General features: G+C 41.7%; 1 protein-coding gene and 1 non-coding gene across 6 annotated transcripts in view; one reads left to right on the top strand and one right to left on the bottom strand.

Moving 5' to 3' along the window:
* Positions 1-2543: 2543 nt before the first annotated feature.
* On the bottom strand, positions 2544-2617 carry TRNAK-CUU. Its single transcript has one exon. It is a non-coding gene; the product is annotated as a tRNA-Lys (tRNA).
* Positions 2618-3163: 546 nt separating this feature from the next.
* The window catches only part of OCRL (OCRL inositol polyphosphate-5-phosphatase), a 64408-nt gene continuing 44574 nt past the window's right edge, over positions 3164-22997 (top strand). For 2 of the 5 annotated variants that reach the window (XM_027608210.2, XM_027608209.2), the window contains exons 1-3: positions 12804-13041; positions 13306-13385; positions 19393-19472. In XM_027608210.2, coding sequence (XP_027464011.2) covers positions 13003-13041; positions 13306-13385; positions 19393-19472 — 199 coding nt within the window. In that variant the 5' untranslated portion in view covers positions 12804-13002. Of the gene's footprint in view, positions 3220-12801; positions 13042-13305; positions 13386-18508; positions 18607-19392; positions 19473-22997 lie in introns of those variants that run through there. The other 3 variants (XM_027608211.1, XM_027608213.1, XM_027608212.1) reach the window with 3 other exon arrangements.

Below are 22997 nucleotides of genomic sequence, written 5' to 3'. Positions count from 1 at the left end.
ATTTAACATTGTCTTAGCATGTAATACGCATTCAATGGATGGTCGTTAACAAGAAGAAAAAAGGAAGGTGATGCATTGGGCATCAGACTGAGCCAAGGGAAAAGCCAGGACATGAGAAGATCCGTCTGGAAGTCAGTCCTGAACGAAAGGGAGAATAAAGCAAAACTGTTGTCTGCCAAGTTAATTTTTTCTGTTCATTATCATTTATTAGGGTCAGCAATTTGGTGCAATTACACTTCCTGAAAAGTAAGTTTTGGAGAGAAGCAGTAAAAGAGGGAGAAGCGGATCAAGACACTTCCCTACATAGAACATGACCTCCTTGAGACAAGGACCATATCTGATTCATCTTTGTTAAAAGGCTGCATGAAATGAGGTGGAAGGAAAGGGGGTGCTGGGGCTGGCTCCCTAGCCTTCATTGTGCCCTCCACCCTCCACATATATCCTTAAGATTTTATGTTGCCCTCTGTGGTTTCTCCCACTTTTCCTCCTCTAATTTTGACCTAGGTGTCTCTTTTGGCTGGATTTCACATGCATAAAAATATATTTATAGAACACTTTTGAAGGCTCTTTTACAGCTTACCCACTATGGGTAGAACAAAACATGAAGGACTGTGATGGCTCGCAAAGAAAATGGATTAGGTCCTTGCCCAGCGCCTAGACCAATGGTCTCAAACTTTAACACATACATCAGCATCACCTGGAGGGCTTGTTAAAACTCAGGTGGCTTGCCCCACTCCCAGAGTTTCTGAATAGGTTTGGGGTATGGCTAGGAATTTGCCTTTCTCTTTTTTAAAATATTTTATTTATTTATTTGACAGAGAGCAAGAGAAAGCACAAGCAGGGGGAGCAGCAGAGGGAGAGGGAGAAGCAGGCTTCCCGCTGAGCAGGGAGCCTGACACAGGGCTTCTTGTGGGGCTCGATGGTGGGGCTCGATGCAGGGTTCGATGCAGGGCTCGACCCCAGGACTTGGGATCATGACCGGAGCCAAAGGCAGATGCTTAACCAACTGAGCCACCCAGGCACCCCGAAATTTGCCTTTCTAACAAGTTCCCAGGTGATAATGATGCTGCTGGCCAAGGGACCACACCTTAGAACCAGTGACCTAGACTAGAGATCAGCAAACTTTTTCTGTAAAAGGCCAGATAGTAAATATTTCAGACTTTTTGGTCCTCGAGGTCTTTGTCACAATAACCTCTGTTGCGGTAGCATGAAAGCAGCCAAATCAATAGGTAAACACATGAGAATAGCTGGGTTCCAATAAAGCTTTATTTATGGACACTGAAATTTGAATTTCATATGATGAAATATTATTCCTCTCTTGATTTTTTGAACAATTTAAAAATATGAAAACCATTATTAGGTTGAAGGGCATACAAATATTGACATCAGGCAGTGTTCACTGATTCCTGCCATATAGTGCAGTTGAGAGGGTAAGGTGTACAACCACTGTGGAAGCCAGTTAGGTATTATGACCTAGAACGGAACACTTATGTACCCTATCATGGTTTGTGGTAGAGAAACAGAGATGCCACTCTGATTCCCCTTCAAGGAAGGACATTCTGCACAGCTATGGGGAATGCATCAACAGATAGCCTCCAGCTGCCAACTCCTAGAGGGTCTACCTTAGCTGCAGAGAGTTGCTTTGCCCAAGGTCATGCTCTTCCTAAGATGAATGAGTAAGGCAGGAGAGTGAGTGAGGTTTGATGCAGAACACACAGATGGGCACTACTTGTTCCAAAGCTCCACGCCAAGTCAGCTCAAGGTTTGTCAGACTTGTATCACAGTTTATCTTCTTCCTCTGCCCAATCCTACTTCCTTCACATTTCTTCCACAAGTGTTAGTCCCTAATAAACATCTTGCACTCAATACTCCATCTCAGCTTTTGTTTCTGGAAAGCCCAACTTGCAACACCTTTGACCTAGTAATTCCACCAGGATAGTATATCCTAGAAAATAATCATATGTGCACCAAAAGCCATATACAAGAATGTCCATACTAGGTTTTATTTATAATAGCCAAATATTTGAAACCATTCTAATGTCCATCAACAGGAGAATGAATGAATTGTGATGTATTCATACAATGAAATATTATACATCAATGAAAATGACAGTTATGTACAGCTACATACATGACATAATATTGAGTGAAATGAGCAAGACAAGTGAATACTGTATGATGTCATTCATAGAAAGTTCAAAAACAGGCAAAGGCATTTATGGCTGCATCTGTAAGTGGCAAAACTATAAAGAAAAGCAACAAAATGATTATCACAGAAGTCAAGATAGTGGTTATGTACAGGAATGATCTTCAAAAATTTTAACAGCTGGTATGACACAAACCTTGACTAATCCAAACAGACAGAAGCTTTTATACCTCATCAGAGTATGCTGGCTCAATACCAGCCCTGGTTTAATTCTGGGTGGAAGAAGAAGGGGTTGTCAGAGAGAAAGCATCTGGTTTGGGGGTGTCTTCCAAACTGCTAACAATATTTGCTTTCTTTTCTTTTTTTTATTAAAAGTTTTATTTTTAAGTAATCTCTATACCCAACATGGGGCTTGAACTCATGACCCTGAGATCAAGAGTCACATGCTCTAACCAACTGAGCCAGCCAGGCCCCCCAACAGCGTTTGATTTCTTGACCTGGGTAGAAGTTACATGGGCACTCATAATCATTTCTTAAACTATACATATATATATTATGTTCATTAAAAGAAGGGAAATAAGCATACTATGGGAAAATGTAAATACTTGTTTTGTAAATGTTTACTTAAAAAAATATAACTGTAGGGCACCTGGGTGGCTCAGTCATTAAGCATCTACCTTCAGCTCAGGTCATGATCCCGAGGTCCTGGGATTGAACCCCACATCGGGCTCCCTGCTCCGCAGGAAGCCTGCTTCTCCCTCTCCCACTCCCCCTGCTTGTGTTCCCTCTCTCACTGTGTCTCCTTCTCTCTCTGTCAAATAAATAAATAAAATCTTTAAAAAATATATATAACTGTAAAGTGCTGCAGAGATGGCGGGGGAGTGAAGATAAGAATGATCAGAGCTCATGGTGTGCTTATTCATTCTGTAACAATATGATACAAGATAGACCTTGAGAAGTTCCAAGAAGTTCTATAAGAGGTACACAGAGACACTGTTGTTCAGAAGAGGGAGCATTCTTTTCCAGCTGAGGGGTGAGAGGAGAAAAGCTTCAAAGAGGAAGGACCATTTGAGGTGAGCATTGAAGAACAGAGAGGATTTCAGCAGGTATAGTTGCAGAGGAAGTTGGGGAAAAGACACCATTAATAAGATGGAAGTAGTAGCATGTGATCAAGAAATGAAATAGTCAAATATTTAAAGCAGTATTTCACAACTTGTTTTGATGCTTAACACCCTTAGGAAAGTTCTAAATCATGCATTATTTTCTGCAAGGGATAATTATATGTTCCACAGATACCTATCAAATAGCTACTGTGCTAGGTGCCAGGTGCTAGGTACACAGTCATAGCAAGACAGACAAGGTTCTGGAGGTTACACTGCCTATATCTGGACTTACTTCTTTCTAAGTCACCATTCTCCCTGAGAGCAGAAAACAATCTAGCCTTATCCACGTGAACTCAGTCAATTCAATGTTGTGTGTGTGTGTGTGTGTGTGATTTCATGTTAAATTCAATCAGATTTAAGAGTCACCTCTTCCCTTCATCATGCCCCTCATGTTGATTTGGAACTCTAGAGTTAATGCAAGACTGAAATGGCAGTGGTGGGGAGGTCTCTACTTCTTGGGCTGTTGATATATTCTGCAGCAGCCTTCCTTGGGATATATAGTCACCCTCTCATCCGTCCCTACTGCCATTCATTAGGGGGGCAACTCCCTATCAGGCCTCTAATGGCATAGTCCCTACTGCTACCCAATGCTGCTTCCCCTCATCATGACCACAAGATCCCATCTTCTGTTTTTTTTTAAGGTTTTATTTATTTATTTATCAGAGAGAAAGAGAGAGCACAAGTAGAGGGAGGGGTAGAGGGAGAAGCAGGCTCTCTGCTGAGCAAGGAACCCAACATGGGACTTGATCCCAGTACCCTGGGATCATGACCTGAGCTGAAGGCAGATGCTTAACCAACTGAACCACCCAGGCATTCCAAGATCCCATCTTCTAAGTTCCCTTTTCTATTTGCTTTCTTCTCAGTTCTTTTTTTTTTTTAAAGATTTTATTTATTTATTTGACAAAGAAAGACACAGTGAGAGAGGGAACACAAGCAGGGGGAGTGGGAGAGACAGAGGGAGAAGCAGGCCCCCCACAGAGCAGGGAGCCCGATGAGGGGCTTGATCCCAGGACCCTGAGATCATGACCCGAGCTGAAGGCAGACGCCCAACAACTGAGCCACCCAGGCGCCCCTCTTCTTCTCAGTTCTGAGGCTCTTATCTACTAGGGTAGAGGGATGGGGTAAGTAACATAACACATCCTGCCCAAAAAGAGTTGTTCTTTTTTTTTTAAAGATTTTATTTATTTATTTGACAGAGAGAGACACAGCGAAAGGGGGACACAAGCAGGGGGAGTGGGAGAGGGAGAAGCAGGCCTCCCGCTGAGCAGGGAGCCCCATGTCGGGGCTCGAGCCCAGGACCCTGGCATCATGACCTGAGCCGAAGGCAGATGCTTAACGACTGAGCCACCCCGGCGCCCCCAAAAAGAGTTCTTAAATCTCTTCCACCCTGGACTGAGACATAAAACAATAACCTAAAAACCAAGAGTGTGTTCTGCCCTTCTTTCATGATGCCTGTGTTGGAGGCAACACCAGCATCATGTGTCACTGCCTGCCTTGAGAAGTGTCACAGGATTGAGGATAGAAGGGAGCTTAGGTTATCACTCAGTTGAATTTAGCCATAACTCTACTTTCTCTTTTAGGATTTTCGAAGTATGTACTAGAGAAATCTTTACGTGCCATGTAAGAATTTTGATCAGATAAATGCAGCTTATGGGTCTGATGAGTATCACCTTGAGAATTTGTAGAATTTTTATCATTTTTATGGTCTGTATTTCAACATCAGCGTCTCTTTGATTTTTTATGGATATATATTAAACAGCTTATGACCATTAAAAAAAAATTTAACACTCTATAAAGGTCAAGACCAAGATGACAAGTTAGCAGTATTCAGCTGAATGATCAATGGAGTACCTGAATCATGAGCATACCCATCTGATTGCCACTGACTGCTCCATGTGTTCAGTTCTTAAAGAAAATGCTGGGTAGAAAATAAGGTTTGTAAACAGTGGTCTTGGGGAGTAACTGGAAAGATATGTTCAGGACAGAATCCTTGGAGCCTTAAATGCCAGGCTAACTCCATATTCTTTTGGTTCAGCATCTCCAGTTTCTGAGGGGAGAAGGAAAGTAGGCCTGGGTGGGCAATGCCAGACCTGGCTATGGGATTCTTGAAGCAGAAAGCAGAGTCTGGCCTTAGGGAATGAAATAGGGGTGGAGGTCAAAGGAAATGAAGAAACCAGCTGGGTAGGAATTAAGCAGCAAATACTAAATTCTATAAGAAATGAAAAGTATAAATGGAAATATGTAAATAAAAATGAGCTCTTCTTTATGCTGCTTTGTATGGAAAGCAACAGCTGTGCTGGATTTGTGGTATATGAAAAGTGAGGCTTTTCGACTAGTAGTGATTTAAAAATCTGTGAATCATTTATACCTCTGCTCAGCCTGCCTTTCAGCCTCTGGCTGCTGACTCACCTATGCAAAATCTTCCCCAGCCTCATCTATGTTAAGCAGGCCTGTTTCTGCCTTTGCAGGCCCTAAGCTCTCTCACTTGTGAAAGCTTCAGCCAGCATCATATTAAACATATTAAAATGCATCCACATCCTGCATTAAATATTTATATTTTTGCTATAAATTTTTGAAAGGGCTTTTGTGATTTTTCTCTTGAAATTATTTGTCTGTGCATAACTAATTTAATTTATAATGGCTGTGATTTCTCCATAATCATTATGCATACTTGGACATTCTTGGGAAGTGAGAAGATCCAACCTAAAAATTGTTTTCAAAGACAGTGAATTTTTTAATAAATAGAAAATTTAATAATTAATGAACTTGATATATTTTGTAGCCATTTAATTAAATTATTATTTTTGAGTTTTCCCATTTTCTTCTAGTATTTTATACTCTCTTCTTAAGATCTCACTTTTTAATTTTATCTCTAAAAGCCTGTAAGTTGCAAGCTCTTTGTTACAGTTGTTTAATAGATAAAAAATAGGCACTGAGCACTGACTTAAGTGTGTGTGTGTGTATTGCGTGTTTGTGGTGGTGGTGAAGGTGGTGAGACTCATGTTTTCTTGAAGCTAAATTTCATGTATTTAATTTTGTTCAATGACCGTTTAACTGTTTGCATTGAATGTTTCTTGTATGTAAATACAAGTATAGGGCACAAGACCTTTAGTTAGGCAAATTGCCATCTGATGATGATAGGTGAGAATGATCAGAGATATACATTAAGGAATTTACTATAGAATTGACAAAACTTGAGTTATTAAATACTATAGATGAAGGTGAGCAGGTTCACCAATAAACCTGAAGTTTCAAATTGGGCTGACTAAACAGTGATATCATTAACAACCGTAGCTAAGTCAGAAGGTGGTTGTAGATAAAATAATGATTTTAGCCAACCTACAAAAATTTTTTAACTTCTACATAAGCACTTAACTAAGCACAGTCCCCGAAGTGATACTTAAAAAGATACAATAATTTGCTGCCGGATCAGACCTAGGGAATGATTACATTGGTCAAGCTTGCCTTCCTTCTCTCTCCTGGCCCTAGGCTGAGGGGATACATATCTTTACCTAATTTTGACTCCAGGATCACAACTACCACTTTGGACTCCCTCACTCCATGACTTCTGCTTTGCCTGCTATACCAATTCCCAAGCTTAGTGCACATTCTTGGTATATTTTCTCTACTCTTGCTTTTCATCTGCCAAGCATTGCCAAAGAAAATTACAGATCTTTGTTGATTTGGACTGCCATAGAAATTCAGGTTATTTGCTTCCAACTGGGCTCTCTCTGTTGCTCTAAAACACCTTATTTTTTAAAAAGATTTTATTTATATTTATTCATTTGAGAGAGAGAGGGAGAGAGGGAAAGCCAGCATGGGCGCGCACGAGTGGGGGAGGGGCAGAGGGAGAGGGAGAAGCAGACACCGCGCTAAGTGGGTAGCTGGACGTCGTGCTCCATCCCAGAACCCCGAGATCACGACCTGAGCCAAAGTCAGACACTTAACCAACTGAGCCACCCAGGCACTCCTCTAAGACCCCTTAATTTTTCTGGACTCACCGTCATTCTCCTACAGTGTCTTTTCCTTCCTTCTCCACCTTATTCACGTTCCCAAGCCCTCTCTCTCAACTTCAGTTTCATTAAATTAAATGTGTTAATTCAGGTAGGGCAGTTACCATAATGCCTGACACATAGAGGGTTCTCAATAAACACTGTTAGTACCGTTAATACTGAATGAGCAGCATAATGTGTTTGGTTAAAAAGTTCTGACTTTGGAGTCAGACAAACATTATGTTTGAATCTTAATTTTGACATTTACTAGTTAATGGGCAAGTTGCTAAACCTCTCCAAGTCTCGGTTTTCTCACCTTTAAAATGGAAACAATAATATTACTATTTTACAGGGATTTAGTGAGGATTAAATGAAAGTGTGTATGTAAATCCATGTGGAGAGTGTCTGTCACATGAGTATTCAACATTAGCCACCAGGATTATTACTGGTATTACTATTATAACATCCCCTTATTACTTTTTTTTTGGAGAAAGTCATCATCTCCCCTGTGAGAGACCAGTTTTTAGTGTCTTCACCTCAATGTATTTCCATTTTTTCACAACCTCTTAATCTTTACAACAAATATTTGAGTACCCCACTCTATGCTGGGCACTGTTTTAGATGCTGAAGATATGTAGATTCGGAGGAAGAAATCTCTCTCCTCTTCCCTAAAGTTGACTCCTGGGTCACCTGGATGGCTCAGTCGTTAAGTGTCTGCCTTCGGCTCAGGTCATGATCTCAGGGTCCTGAGATCGAGCCCTGCATCCAGCTCCCTCCATCCGGCTCTGTGCTCAGCAGGAAGCCTGCTTCTCCCTCTCCCACTCCCCCTGCTTGTGTTCCTGCTTTTGCTGTCTCTCTGTGTCAAATAAATAAATAGAATCTTTAAAAATAAATAAATAAATAAATAAATAAATAAATAAATAAATAAATAAATAAATTGATTCCTCCATCTGTACCTTGGATCCTTGTTCTTCCCAATCACCAGGGGATTTTTTTTTTAAGATTTTATTTATTTATTAGAGAGAGAGATTGAGCATGGGGGGGAGCGGGGCAGAGGGAGAGGGAGAAACAGGCTCCCCACTGAGCAGGGAGCCCAAAGCAGGGCTGAATCCCAGGACCCCCAACATCTGAGCCGAAGGCAGATGCTTAACTGACTGAGCCACCCAGGTGCCCCTGGAGGATTTTTCTTATAACTTTTCTGTTTCCCTCTTCTAGTATCTTAAATTTCTCCCTTTCAGGGGCCCTTCCCCTCTGCTTTAAAATGGCTTCAGGTTTTGTCAAGAATTTCTGACTCTTCTAATTAATTGAATTAAAATTGTATTTCACTGCTTTTTATTTCCAAGCCTCTTCAGTACATGGTATCTTGTTTCCATTTCCTCACAATACAGTCCCTTCTCAATTCCCTGTCATCTTGTTTCCCTCCTCACTACTTACTGAAACCACTTACTTAGTGGTCTCCAGTGACTGCCTTGACACATCCAAAAAGTCTCTCTATCCTCATTTTTCCATGCAGCATTTGACACTGCTAAACTTGCCCTGCATATTACTTCCTTGCTTTTCGTTTTCATTGATTGCAAACAATTTCAAATGCAGGAAAGTACATAAAATAATATAACCAATATATGTACCCACCACCCAGTTCTATCGAATCTTGCAACACTAACTTTTAGATTTTGTTTAAAGAAATAAATATAGATATAACTGATATTACCTGTATGCCTCTCCCCGTCTCAATCCACTCCCACCCTTGAATTTGGTGATGATTATGCCCTTTCATGTTTTATATACTATTACTATATTATCTACATAGCCATAAGCAACAGATAATATTTTCAGACTTTATATAAGTAGTCTACTGCACATGTTCTGCTCTTTTTGCTCAACATTGTTTTGAGATTTAACTCTGTTAATACATAGCTCGAATTATTCATTTTAGTTTCAAAATAGTATTTAACTTCATGAATACTGTGATTTATTTGTCCCTTCACCTGCTGATGGACATTTACTTTGCTTCCCCCTTTTTTTTGAGAGTACAAATAATGCTATAATGAACATTCTTTTTTTTAATTTATTTACATATTTATTTGAGAGAGACCACATGTGTGATCGCACATGCGTGCTAGTTGGGGGTAGGAGCAGAGGGAGAGAATCCCAAGCAGACTCTGCGCTGAGGGTGGAGCCTGATGTGGGGCTCGATCCCACAACCCTGAGACCCCGAACCTGAGATCATGATGGAGCTGAAATCAAGAGCCTTTGCCCAACTGACTGAGCCACCCAGGCATCCCTGCAATGAGCATTCTTTTACATGTCTTCTTGTGCATAAAGGTTAGAGTTTTGCCTGGGTCTATACCTAGAAATGGAATTTCTGGGTTGAAGTGTATTACATATTCAACTTTATTAAGCAAAGTCAAATTTCTCTTCACAGCAGTTCTACCAGCTTATGCTCCTTCTAGCAGTGGATCAGAGTTTCATCTGTTCTACATCCTCAACAACACTTGGTGTTACCTGAATTTTTAAATTTTGCCAAACCAGTAGTCGTGAAATGCTACCTCATCATTTTAGTTTTCAATTTCTCTGAATAGTAATGAAATGAAACATCCTTTCATGTCTTTTTTTTAAGTTTTTATTTATTTAAGTAATCTCTATACCCACCACGGGGCTCATGGGGCTTGAACTCATGACTCTGAAATCAAGAGTCACATGCTCTTCTGACTGAGCCAGCCAGGCACCCTCATCCTTACATGTCTTTATTGGCCATTTGAGTTTCTTTGAATATGAATTGCTTATTCATATATTTTGTCAATTTTTCTACTAGGTTTCTTTCTTTTTCTCACTGATTTATAAGAGGTCTTGTACATTCTGGACACTAATTCATTCATTAATTTAATCAATATTTTTCTTTTTTTAATTTTCCATCTTTACCATTTTTTTAAAGATTTTATTTATTTATTTGAGAGAGAGAATGAGAGATAGAGAGCACGAGAGGGAAGAGGGTCAGAGGGAGAAGCAGACTCCCCGCTGAGCAGGGAGCCCGATGCGGGACTCGATCCTGGGACTCCAGGACCATGACCTGAGCCGAAGGCAGTCGCCTAACCAACTGAGCCACCCAGGCACCCCCAATATTTTTCTAGTATATACTTTGTTCCAATAATGGTTGTAGGTTCTAGGAATGTAGTTATGAACAAAACAGACAAAATTTCTGCCCTCGTGGAACTTACATTCTCATGGGGGAAGGTAAATAATAGACAAGATCAATAAGTAAAATACATAAAATAATGGATAGTGATAAATCTTATGGGAAAAAATGAACATGGAAGATGAATGAAGAGTCATGTTTTTGTGAAAGTGGGTAAGGAGATTGTTGAATTGCAATTTTATCTTTTTTTAAAGATTTTATTTATTTATTTGGGAGAGAGAGAATGAGAGATAGAAAGCACGAGAGGGAAGAGGGAAGAGGGTCAGAGGGAGAAGCAGACTCCCTGCTGAGCAGGAAGCCCGATGTGGGACTCGATCCCGGGACTCCAGGATCGTGACCTGAGCCGAAGGCAGTCGCTTAACCAACTGAGCCACCCAGGCACCCCTGAATTGCAATTTTAAATAAAGTTGTCTAGGAAGTCTTCACTGAGAAAGTGACATTTGAGCAAAGACCTGAAGGAGGTGAAAGTGAAGGAAAACAGCAAGTGCAAAGGCCCTGAGGCAAGAGTGTGCCTAGAAAGTTCTAGGAATAACAAGGAGCAGTGTGACTAGGCAGAGTGAGTTGCAGAGAGTGGTGGGAGAGAATTCTGTAAGGTGATGACAGCTAGAAGTATAGAACCTCATAGGTTATCCTTTGTCAGTTAAATATATCAAAAATATCTTCTCCCAGTCTGTGGCTTGTCTTTTAACTTGTTTATGTTTTCTTGAAGTACCTGCATTTTGAAATTTAATGTAGTTAAACGTATCTATTAATTCCTTAATTGTTTGTGCCGTCTGGTGTCTTCAGTAGTTATTCCTTATTCCAAGCTCATAAAGATATTCTCCTATTTTCTTCTGAAAGTTTTAAAGTTTTGCTTTTTCACGTTTGGATCTTGAATCCACTTGGAATTGAATTTTTCCTATAGGGTATGAGGTAGGGATCTAGTTTTATAATTTTCTATATGGATGATCAAGAGTCCCAGAATGGGCGCCTGGGTGGCTCAGTCGTTAAGCGTTTGCCTTCAGCTCAGGTCATGATCCCAGGGTCCTGGGATCGAGTCCCACATTGGGCTCCCCGCTCAGCAGGAAGCCTGCTTCTCCCTCTCCCACTCCTCCTGCTTGTGTTCCCTCTCTCACTTGTGTCTTTCTCTGTCAAATAAATAAATAAAATCTTTAAAAAAAAAAGAGTCCCAGAATGATTTAGTGAATAATCCATTCTTTTTCCACTGATTTGGAATGCCATATATGTTGCATATAGACTTTCCGTATATGTGTGTGGATCTGTTTGGGGCTCTGTAATCTGTTCTATTGGTCTGACCAGCTCCACACTGTCATACTTACTATAGCTTTAAGATCAGTCTTGCTATCCACTCCACTGTAGATTCTTTTTTTTTTAAAGATTTTATTTATTTATTCATGAAAGACAGAGAGAGAGAGGCAGAGGGAGAAGCAGGCTCCCAAGGAGCAGGGAGCCCGATGCAGGACTCGATCCCAGGACTCTGGGATCATGACCTGAGCCGAAGGCAGACGCTTAACCATCTGAGCCACCCAGGCGCCCTCCACTGTAGATTCTTGAGCAAGTAAAAAACACAATTGAAACATTACTCCGGGGAAGAATGTTCTTACGGTTATCAACAGAGTAAAACGGTCAAAGGAGAGATCACAAGGACAACCAGTAAAGTGATGGGGGTGCAAATGGAGAGAAAACAAGGAATCTGAAAGTAATTCCAAAGAAAATATTAATAACGTTTGTTGACCAATTGGATACAGGGAAATTAGGAGAAAGGAAGAAAGAACATGGCTTCGAAGTTTCAAGCCTGAGTGGCTGTGTTAAATGATGAGTTAGTTTTGTCATCCAGTATTGTGTTAACCAGTGGGATATGTTGGGCAGGGGGTCTGGACCTGGGAAGTGTATTTGGTCTTTGTCTCCTTAGAGATGACCTGGGGGGGGGGGGGCACAAAGTAAGATCTTGCTAAGATCTGAGCTTTGGGGATTTTTCTAAAGATTTAGGTGGTGGAAGGAAGAAGGGGAAGGGGAAAACATTTGAGAGGTAGGATAACCAGCAAGGTGTGTTATAACTGTAATAAGGATTTGTTTACTGGATTTAGGTCCTATTGGCCCAACACATTTTAGTTCTCTCATAGTTATAGCTATGTTTTGTTTCTACGGCAATCTTCGAAGCCCACAGAACAATTCTGGTGTCACGGGCAGCATTTAAAACGCACTCCTCCCTGGACGTGGTAGAGACGCCCCCGGTCCGTCGGGTCTCTCGCTGCAGTTCCGCAGGTTGGCCGCAGGGGGCGAAATCTGCGGCGGCCTGGAAAACTGGCGGGGGCGCCAGGCGCCGCTCTCTCTCGGGTCAGGCTCTCGGCTCTCGGCTCGGCTCCCTGCTCCCGGCTCCCGGTGCCCTGCGCGGAGCTGTTCCTCAAACGACGCGCAGCCAAGGACTGTGGGTGAGGACGTGGGAGGCAGTGTCGTCGGATCCGCCCGCAGTCCGCAGCTCCACTGACCCCGGAGGCCGCCGGGATGGAGCCTCGGCTCCCGGTCGGAGCCCAGCCCCTTGCCGTATCCGCCTGAGGGAAGGGGGAGGGGAGGCCAGGCGGGGCTGGCGGGGGTGTGGGGGTCGGGGGAACTGCGGAACGCGGTAGAGGGGTTGGGGGGCGGTCGGGCCCAGAGGCCGAGCGGAGCGGGGAAAGGGGGCCGGCGCGGGAGGCGATGCCTTGGGCAGTGGGGAGGGCGGGCAGAGGGGTCAGAGCCTCCCTCCAACCCGCACCGTGCCACCCCTCCCTGGCCGCGCATCTGGAGGAGACCCTTGACTAGTGCCTGCATACTATCGAGGGTATGGAGCTGAAGGGTACTCTCCGGGAGCTCTGCGCCCTGACGCTAGCCCAAAGGAACGGTCAATATGAGTAAGTAACCACCTGATTCCCACGGAGGAGGGGAGCCTGCCAACTCCCAACCCCAAACCGTGACAAGCCACCCACCCTCTTCCCCCTGAGGCTGCGTGGGCAACAGGTTCAGGCCCAGGTGTGAAGTGCGAGTGCTGTAGGCTTGGGGCTTTGTCCCCAACTCCCAAGCCGCCAGATCGCTCCTGGCAGTGTGGTTCAGTGGAAGGACTCAACAGGCGGGCGTTGAAGCAGGAAGCCTGGGTTTTTAGTTCCTGCCTCTGCAACTGACATGTGTTGTGTAACCTTGGGCAAGTCAGTAATGCTTTCTGGGTCTTGGTGTCCTCATCAGTTAAATAAAAACATTAACTGCCTTTACCTTATAGACATTGAAGTTGTAACTGGAAGAGTAATAAATGCAAAAATGGTTTGCAAAAAGTAAAAGTGTTATAGAAACGCTTGTTAACCTTACAGAAGTGCCTTTTCTTAACCCCATTCAACTGGTTCCTCCAGTCTCCCCACTCCCTTTCCCACTTGGTTGAAGGCGTATTCATTAATTCAGTAATGGTTTAGTGTACACCAGTAACTGCCTCACTTATTGACTTGACTGATAGAAAAAATAATGAAATGTGTAGAAATATAAACAACATTTGGCAATTTATCAGTGTGTGTTACCTTCCATTCTGCCTTGCATTTAGAAGCTCAGTAAATACTGTTGACTGATTGAATAAAAGATTATTTTGATAAGCGGTCACTACAGTTGCTGATCTCACTCCCTTTCCACTAATGCCTCATTTTAAAAGTATCCATGGTGACCACTACATATCATGGGCCCTATCCTTGTGTGCCTAAGCCACCTCCCTTGGTTGTTCATTGGTTTCTTGACATCAGAGTTTAAAAATCATTGATCACTTAAATCCTGTCTTTTCCCAACATTGGATTTGGCCTAAAAACAGTTTTTCTTAGTCCCTGCTTTTAGACCATCCAGTCTCTGTGTCTGTGCTAATTTACACAGAGGATATTCCCACTAACCTAGCCTGCTCTTTTCTGAGACTCTTGGTATAACTCTTAAAGACTGGACATCAATTGGGCCTATGAAGTAGCTTTTCCCTAGGTCCTGTTTGGTCAGCTCTGTTGGTGTGGTAAATTCATGTTTTTCCCAGATTTCATCAAACCCTGAAAGACCAGTTTAATAGTAAATTCAACAGAAAAGTGAATTGAAAAGTGGAATACCACCGCCACTTCCAAAGGCTAGAATGGGTGGAGAGATGTGACCCTTGGGTAAATCAGTACATTTTTTGCACCTCTGTTTACTCTTCTGTAAAAACAAAATTAGGAGGATTAAGTAAAATAGCTACATTGTTGAGATGACCACAGCCTAGGATGTGGTTCCTTGGTTTGATAGGTTTAGAGCTCTAGCTAGCTAATAGGGAAGTGAGCAGCTGGCCTTGAGATAAATGCCTCATTCTATCTGGCCTCCTGTACTAGGAGAACTTTTAAACTTGGAGTGGGGGACACCTGGGTGGCGTTAAGCGGCTGCCTTTGGCTCAGGTCATGATCCCAGGGTCCTGGGATGGAGTCCCATGTCGGGCTCCTTGCTCAGCAGGAAGCCTGCTTCTCCCTCTGCCTCTGCCGCTCCCCCTGCTTGTGCTCTCTCCCTGACAAATAAATAAAATCTAAAAAAAAGAGAAATCATTTATTGGAGACACCTGACACTGTCATATCATCTATAATCCTCAGATTCTTCTCTCATGGGTACCTTCTCTGACTTGGATTCTTCTCAGAATTTTTTTACTTTTGGGCTTTTTAACCTCAGAACTTGAAGCCTATTATAATCTTTAGTTCTGTAGTTTCTGCTGTCAACCATTGGAGAAATTTAGTTGAGAAAGTAAAATTATAATTAAAAATAAGAGGTTTTTTTGAAATAGGGAATCAAACACTATTCATTTTTTTTTTCAAGGAAAATGGATCATGATGCAACCTGTTGTTTCGTCTTTAACCTTCCTTGAACAAATCAAAGTATTTCTAGGCATAATGCCGAGTCCACATTCAGAATTTGTTATTCTTTTTGGTTTGACAACTACCAAATTCTAACTTCCATTTTTTTAAAAAGATTGTATTTATTTATTTATTTAAGAGAGAGAGAAACAGCATGAGAGGGGAGAGGGTCAGAGGGAGAAGCAGGCTCCCCGCTGAGCCGGGAGCCCGATGTGGGACTCGATCCCAGGACTCTGGGATCATGACCTGAGTCGAAGGCAGTCGCTTAACCAACTGAGCCACCCAGGTGCCCCTAATTTCCATTTTTTTTGCCATATACCTACTACTTTTCATCTTCTTGTTCTGAAAGTATGATTACATTTAAGAAGTTTTTATACTTACTTTAAGCCCTGTTCTTGCTACAATTTATTTAGTGACTAACATAGTAGATATTGGGGAATTGACTTAAATTCCAAGTTTATCTTTGTTTTGTGATGGATTTTGGGGAGGTTGCACTTTTTATTTTTTATTTATTTTTTTATTTTTTTAAGATTTTATTTATTTGAGAGAGAATAAGAGCACACGAGAGGGGGGAGGGTCAGAGGGAGAAGCAGACTCCCCGCTGAGCAGGGAGCCCTATGCGGGACGCGATCCAGGGACTCCAGGATCATGACCCGAGCCAAAGGCAGCCGCCTAACCAACTGAGCCACCCAGGCGCCCCTGCACTTTTTAAATTGAGATATAATTGACATTGTATTAGTTTCAGGTGTACAACATAATGATTCAATATTTGTATACATTGTGAAATCACAATAAATCTAGTTAATACCCATCACCACAGTTACAAATTTTTACTTTTAAGAATTTTTAAGGTCTACTCTCCTAGTACCTTTTAAATACACAATACAGTGTTATTGACAGTCACCGTGCTGTACATTACATCCCCATGACTTATTTATTTTATAACTGGAAGTATATACCTTTTGACCCCCTTCATCCATTTCACCCATCCCCTACCTCTGACAACCACTGATCTATTCTCTGTATCTATGATTGCAGGGTTTTTTTTGTTTTGGTTTTTAGATTCTACATATAAGTGAGATCATATGGTATTTGTCTTTCTCTGACTTATTTCACTTAGAATAATGCCCTCAAGGTCCATGCATGTTGTTTGTTTCATGATGGCTTTTTTTAAGATTTTTATTTATTTTTGAGAGAGAGAGAGAGAGAGAGAGAGAACGAGCTGGGGGAGGGGCAGAGGGAGAAGCAGACTCCCCGCTGAGCAAGGAGCCCAGTGCAGGACTCCATCCCAGGACCCTAGGATCATGACCTGTGCCAAAGGCAGACACTTAACCAACTGAGCCACCCAGACACCCCTTCATGATGGCTTTTAACAGTACAATCCAGTTGAAGTTTTACTGCTAATGTCAAACACTCGCCTGGGTGGCTCAGGTGGTTAAGCGACTGCCTTCGGCTCCAGGCATGATCCCGGAGTCCCGGGATCGAGTCCCGCATCAGGCTCCCTGCTCAGCGAGGAGCCTGCTTCTCCCTCTGACTCTCCGCCCCCCCCCATGTACTCTCTCTCTCTCATTCTCGCTCTCTCAAATAAATAAATCTTTAAAAAAAAACACTCTATTTCTCATCTTCATTTCTTTTTTTTTTTTTAAAGATTTTATTTATTTATTCATGAGAGACACAGAGAGAGAGAGCGAGAGAGAGGCAGAGGGAGAAGCAGGCTCCCAAGGAGCAGGGAGCCCGATGCGGGACTCGATCCCAGGACTCCGGGATCATGACCTGAGCCGAAGGCAGACGCCCAACCATCTGAGCCACCCAGGCGCCCTTCTCATCTTCATTTCTTTGAGAGTATATTGGTTTGTGTTCATTTTCCCCAAAGTGAGCTCTTCCTCCTTCGCTCTTGCTTTGTCAGTCTTTATCTAGTTTCTGATCTTCGTCTGGGTTTATATATTTTTTTAAGATTTTATTTATTTATTTGAGAGAGAGAATGAGAGAGAGAGAGAGCACATGAGGGGGGGAGGGTCAGAGGGAGAAGCAGACTCCCTGCTGAGCAGGGAGCCCGATGCGAGACTCGATCCCAGGACTCCAGGATCATGACCTGAGCCGAAGGCAGTCGCTTAACCAACTGAGCCACCCAGTCGCCCTTGTCTGGGTTTATAGAACTTTCTGCTCAACTCATGAAATTTGCTGGCTGAGAGGAGCCTGCCCAAGGGCACCTGGGTGGTGGCTCAGTCGGTTAAGCGTGTGACTCTTGATTTTGGCTTCAGGTCATGATCTCATGGGTCCTGAGATTGAGCCCCATGTCCAGCTCTGTGTTCAGTGGGGAGTCTGCTTGAGATTCTCTCTCTCCCTCTCCCACTGCCCCTCCCCCCACTCATGCACACATGTTCTCTCTCTAAAATAAAGAAATAAATCTTTAAAAAAAGGAGCCTGCCCCATATTCCTCTAGTTGCCTTAAAATATGAACCCTTGCAAATTAGGCAAGCAGAGCCGAAAGACAGCATTAATATTTTTATTTCCTCTTAGTTTTGTCTAAGCAATTCCTTTCCCCATGTTATCTCCTTTAAAGTTAACACATTTGAAAAAAAAAATTCATAAAGCTAAAACAAGTCCCCCCAAAAGACAACAAACTAGAAGTAAAACCCTTCAAAACAATGACATTTTTAAAAAGATTTTTAGTTATTTATTTAACAGAGAGAGACACAGCAAGAGAGGGAACACAAGCAGGGGGAGTGGGAGAGGGAGAAGCAGGCTTCCCGCTGAGCAGGGAGCCCAACGTGGGGCTTGATCCCAGGACTCTGGGGTCATGACCTGAGCCAAAGGCAGACGCTTAACTGACTGAGCCACCCAGGCGCCCCACAATGACATTTTTTAATGTCAGAGGTTGAACAAATGGTTTAGAAAATTATCTCTGTATATAGTTTAGTTAAACTGGTTCATTTATTCAACCAATATTTATTGAGCATCCATTAGGCAGGAAGGAAAACCCGAGAATGATATGGTCTTTGTTTTCAAGGAGCTCAAATCAGTGAGGGAAATAAATATAACTGCAATGGATGGTGTACGTGCTTTATTAGAGGGGTAAACAAAGGGGATCAGGGCTGGTTCTGCTTCGGGGAATTAGAAGCTGCTAAGAGGAGGTGATATTTGACTAGGTCTCAGGAAGAAAAGAAGAGTATTCGTGGCAAAAAGAACCACCTGAAGACTGCCTGATTTGGAGAAGCTAGGAGATGTTCAGAATGGTTGTTTACCAGTAGGTCATACCTTGATTCTGGGCCACTAAGATAAGTAATAAATGAAAATATTTCAGGAGTACATAGGAATTTAGAAGTCTTTCATTTCATACTGGGGGGCCAAATTCAGTCATGTTTACCTAGAAATACTATCATGAAGTTGGAAACCAGAGTAAAAACACAAGGAATGGAAAGGCACTGGTTGTGATATCTGCTACCCTCTTGGTCATGGGTTATTTTAACTGATCCAGTTGGCTAGGCACCTCTTCTTACTTCTCCATGAACCTGTATACTTGTTTGAAGAGATAGAACCATTCTTTGGTAAAAGCCATGGGAATATAATCTGAAAGCTAATTTATGAAATTTCTAATTCATTTATTCAACAAACTTGAGTGAGTACTAAGTTTCAGGCACTATGCTAGGTGCTAGAAATACTGTGGTGAAAAGACAACCATAGTCTGCCTTCATGGAGTGCACACCTAGCTACTCTTCACTCTGGTATGCATACTCTAAATGTGTATGCACTATAATTCTTGTTTTTAAGATCGTAAGCTGTGTTTAGGACATAGACTATTATATATTCCTTATGGCGTAGGACAGTGTGGGTATTCAGATACTGATCATCACTAATATCCTCTTAGATCTAGAGCAATTTCTAGCTGTCGTGATGCTCAGATCCAGGGAATGAGATACAGTAAGTCTAATAAATATAGACTAGATTTGTGTAACAACACAGCAATATATTTTGTTGTTAAATGTTTGAGTTTTTCATTAGCTATTCGTTGATGCATTCTTCTGTTTCCTAGGTTAATAATCCAGTTGCGCGAGAAGGAACAGCATGTTCAAGATATCATTCCTATAAATAGCCACTTCAGATGTGTTCAAGGTATTAGCTTTAATTGCCTAGCTAGTTTTACATTGTTTTTCCTTGGTCATTGTTGCATTGTATAATACCATACATATTTAAATTTGTCACTGCACATAAAATGAAATGTATTACTCTTTGCGTAAAATGGTAACATTACTAAGCTACCATGGAGAAGATGGTAAGTGCTTTGTCTGTGAGTGCTGAAGGGTTGTACTGAAAGACTTACATAGTCTCACCTGCTTCCCTGGCTGGGGGTTAGAGATGTATGTAGTTTGTTACCTATATAGGTAGGCTTTTATGTTTATGGACCTGTATGTGGATCTAAATGACATTCTTTGGTTAACAAACAACACTGCTCATTGTAAAATATCAAGGTCACTTGGATTCACACACATTCAGCACTTTCTCCCCACACTATTTGAAATTAAAACATTTGGCAACAAGCTTTACCAGATTTTAATACCTTACACTCAATTGTGCTGATTCTCAGACCTTGACATTGGTGAATCATAAGAAAATTGACTCCAAGGAGGAAATATTTGGCTTCCTGCCCTCAAATTTGGGGACAAAGAACAGAAAATCTGTTGTTTCATCTGCTACAATGATACTCAAAATTTGGGAGGTTTATGTGGGACGTGTTGCTTCTGTTATCTCACATTGCTCTAGAAGGGAAATTGATTACTAGAGAACAAATGCATTATGTTTCCAGTGGGTTCATTGGCGTGATCAAAAAGAAAGCATTCTGTATCAGCTGTAGCTTTTTGAAAAACTTGAATCTTACCTTGCACAGACTTTTTTCTTAAGTTACATTGAACTTTTTTTTAATCACAAAAGTAATACATATACTGTAGAAAGTTTGGAAAGACCAGAAAAGTATAAAGAAAATAAGTACATTCTCATCCTTCAGAGATAAACACCTAACATTTTCCTTTTTTTCTACACATGTAATTTTTAGGGTGGGCAGAACTCATACTATATGTAATTTTTTGTGTGTTCTGCATGCCATCACATTATGATTGCTTTTCCATGGTATTATTAGGTATGTACTATGCCATTTTATGAAGAGTCCATAATGTAGTTATATCTGTGTTTGACATTTGGGTTTTTTTTTCCACTGGTTTAAATAGTAATGTGATGAATATCTCTGTACATAAATCTTCTTGCACATCTCTTATTAGGATTTATTCCTGTAAGTAGAAATACTAAATGGATATGACTTTTTTATGGGTATGACTTTTAAAGACAATATATATTAAGAATTAAAAATACCTGCAATGAATGGTATCCACATTGTATAGAAGAATGAAATAGCCATTTAGCCTGCCCTGTGTGAGAGGACATAGTGAATAAAGCACTTGCATGCCATAGTAAGTTGCTGTGGTCATTTCACTTTTCATTGTATAGCACCATTTATTACATACCTAGCCCTTTAAGGAGGTGAAAAGCCAAAGAACATGACCTTAGATTTTAGCATTCTATTAACTCTGTACCTATTTTGTACTATTTCTACAGCTTCTTTTACCCTATTTCTCTTAGTATTCTTTTTTAATAAGAAATAGACGATAGATTGTTAGATTGTAATCTAAGAAAATATACATAGTACATACACATAGTAGTTCCCCACAACAAAAGGAACAGTACTTCCTTGAGTTTTTATATCCTTTCTGTTTCCCAACCTATTTTGATAAGTGTATAAATACTTGGGTTTTAAAGAATTAAAGTTACTGAAGAACAGTGGGGAACTTACAGTACTTATGTCCTGATGCACTATTGTCCCTTGCTTCATCATGCTAATGAGAATATTGAGGCTATTTTTTTAATTATTTTTTTGCCTTTCAACATTTTTTAAATTTTTATTGTTATGTTAATCACCATACATTACATCATTAGTTTTTGATGTAGTGTTCCATGATTCATTGTTTGTGCATAACACCCAGTGCTCCACGCAGAACATGCCCTCTTTAATACCCATCACCAGGCTAACCCATCCTCCCATCCCCCTCCCCTCTAGAACCCTCAGTTTGTTTTTCAGAGTCCATCGTCTCTCATGGTTCGTCTCCCCCTCCGATTTTTCCCCCTTCATTCTTCCCGTCCTGCTATCTTCTTTTTTTTTTCTTAACATATATTGCATTATTCGTTTCAGAGGTACAGATCTGTGATTCAATAGTCTTGCACAATTCACAGCGCTCACCATAGCACATTAAGATTTTTATTTATTTGAGAGAGAGAATGAGAGAGAGAGAGAGCATGAGAGAGGGGAGGGTCAGAGGGAGAAGCAGACTCCCCACAGAGCAGGAAGCCCGATGTGGGACTCAATCCCGGGACTCCAGGATCATGACCTGAGCTGAAGGCAGTCGCTTAACCAAATGAGCCACCCAGGCTCCCCGAGGCTATTTTTTTTAATATTAGACAACTTAACTACTTACCAGTAGCTACTGTAGTAACTGAATAATGAGGCCAAATATATAATCCAGGCTTGTGAGGGAGCAAGGAAAGGCTGAGACTACTCGATCTGGCCAAGGGAGATCCGGGGTAATCCTAAGGAGTCATTACCCAGAGTTCACCTAGCCAGAAGGGTCTTACAGGTGCTGTTGGCCAAATCCAGGGAAGTCAGAGAGGAAGAGATGGGTTACATCTAGACACTGGAGCTAAAGAAGGAAGTCCAAGAGAGTCATCTGGGAGAAAAGAGAACTCTGAACTTGGAGACTGTGCTTTGCCCTGTTTTATACTTCCTTGTTGGGTGTGATAGTCCTGATCCCAGGTATAAATTGTAGCCTGAAGGTCAAGAGCTTAAAGTATTCTCTGATCCTAAACGGGGCAGAGGCAGAGGAAATGAGATCACTGGGAAGTTTTCAGAGACAAAATCTCAGTTAAGAAAGTAATTCACCTCTGGGCCTTTGGGGTCATTTCCTTGGCTTTTTTTTTTATTTTAGATTTTTAAAAATTTATTCATTTTTAGAGAGTGGGGGGAGGACGAGAGGAGGAGGAGGGAGCCCCACGCATGGAGCCCATGGAGCCGGATGGAGACGGATGCAGATGTGGGGCTCTATCCCATGACCCTGAGATCATGACCTGAACTGAAATCAAGAGTTGGACACTCAACCAACTGAGCCACCCAGGTGCCCCTTGGCTTTCTATAAGAATTATCTAGGGGCGGGGCGCCTAGGTGGCTCAGTCATTAAGCATCTGCCTTTGGCTGAGGTCATGATGCCAGGGTGCTGGGATCGAGCCCTACATCAGGCTCCCTGCTCTGCGGGAAGCCTGTTTCTCCCTCTCACACCCCCCTGCTTGTGTTCCCTCTCTTGCTGTCTCTCTCTCTGTCAAATAAATAAATAAAATCTTTAAAAAAAAAAAAGAATTATCTAGGGGCACCTGGCTGGCTCAGTCAGTAGAACATGTGATTCTTGATCTCGGTGTTATAAGTTTGAACCCCACGTTGAGTGTAGAGATTACTTAAAAATAAAATCTTTTTAAAAAAAAGAATTAACGGGCACCTGGGTGGCTCAGATGGTTAAGCGTCTGCCTTCAGCTCAGGTCATGATC

The sequence above is a fragment of the Zalophus californianus genome, chromosome X (assembly GCF_009762305.2).
Source record: "Zalophus californianus isolate mZalCal1 chromosome X, mZalCal1.pri.v2, whole genome shotgun sequence".
NCBI classification, from domain to species: Eukaryota; Metazoa; Chordata; class Mammalia; order Carnivora; family Otariidae; genus Zalophus; species Zalophus californianus.
Note: the sequence above shows the minus strand (reverse complement) of the source record. Positions and strands in the feature narration are given on the sequence as shown.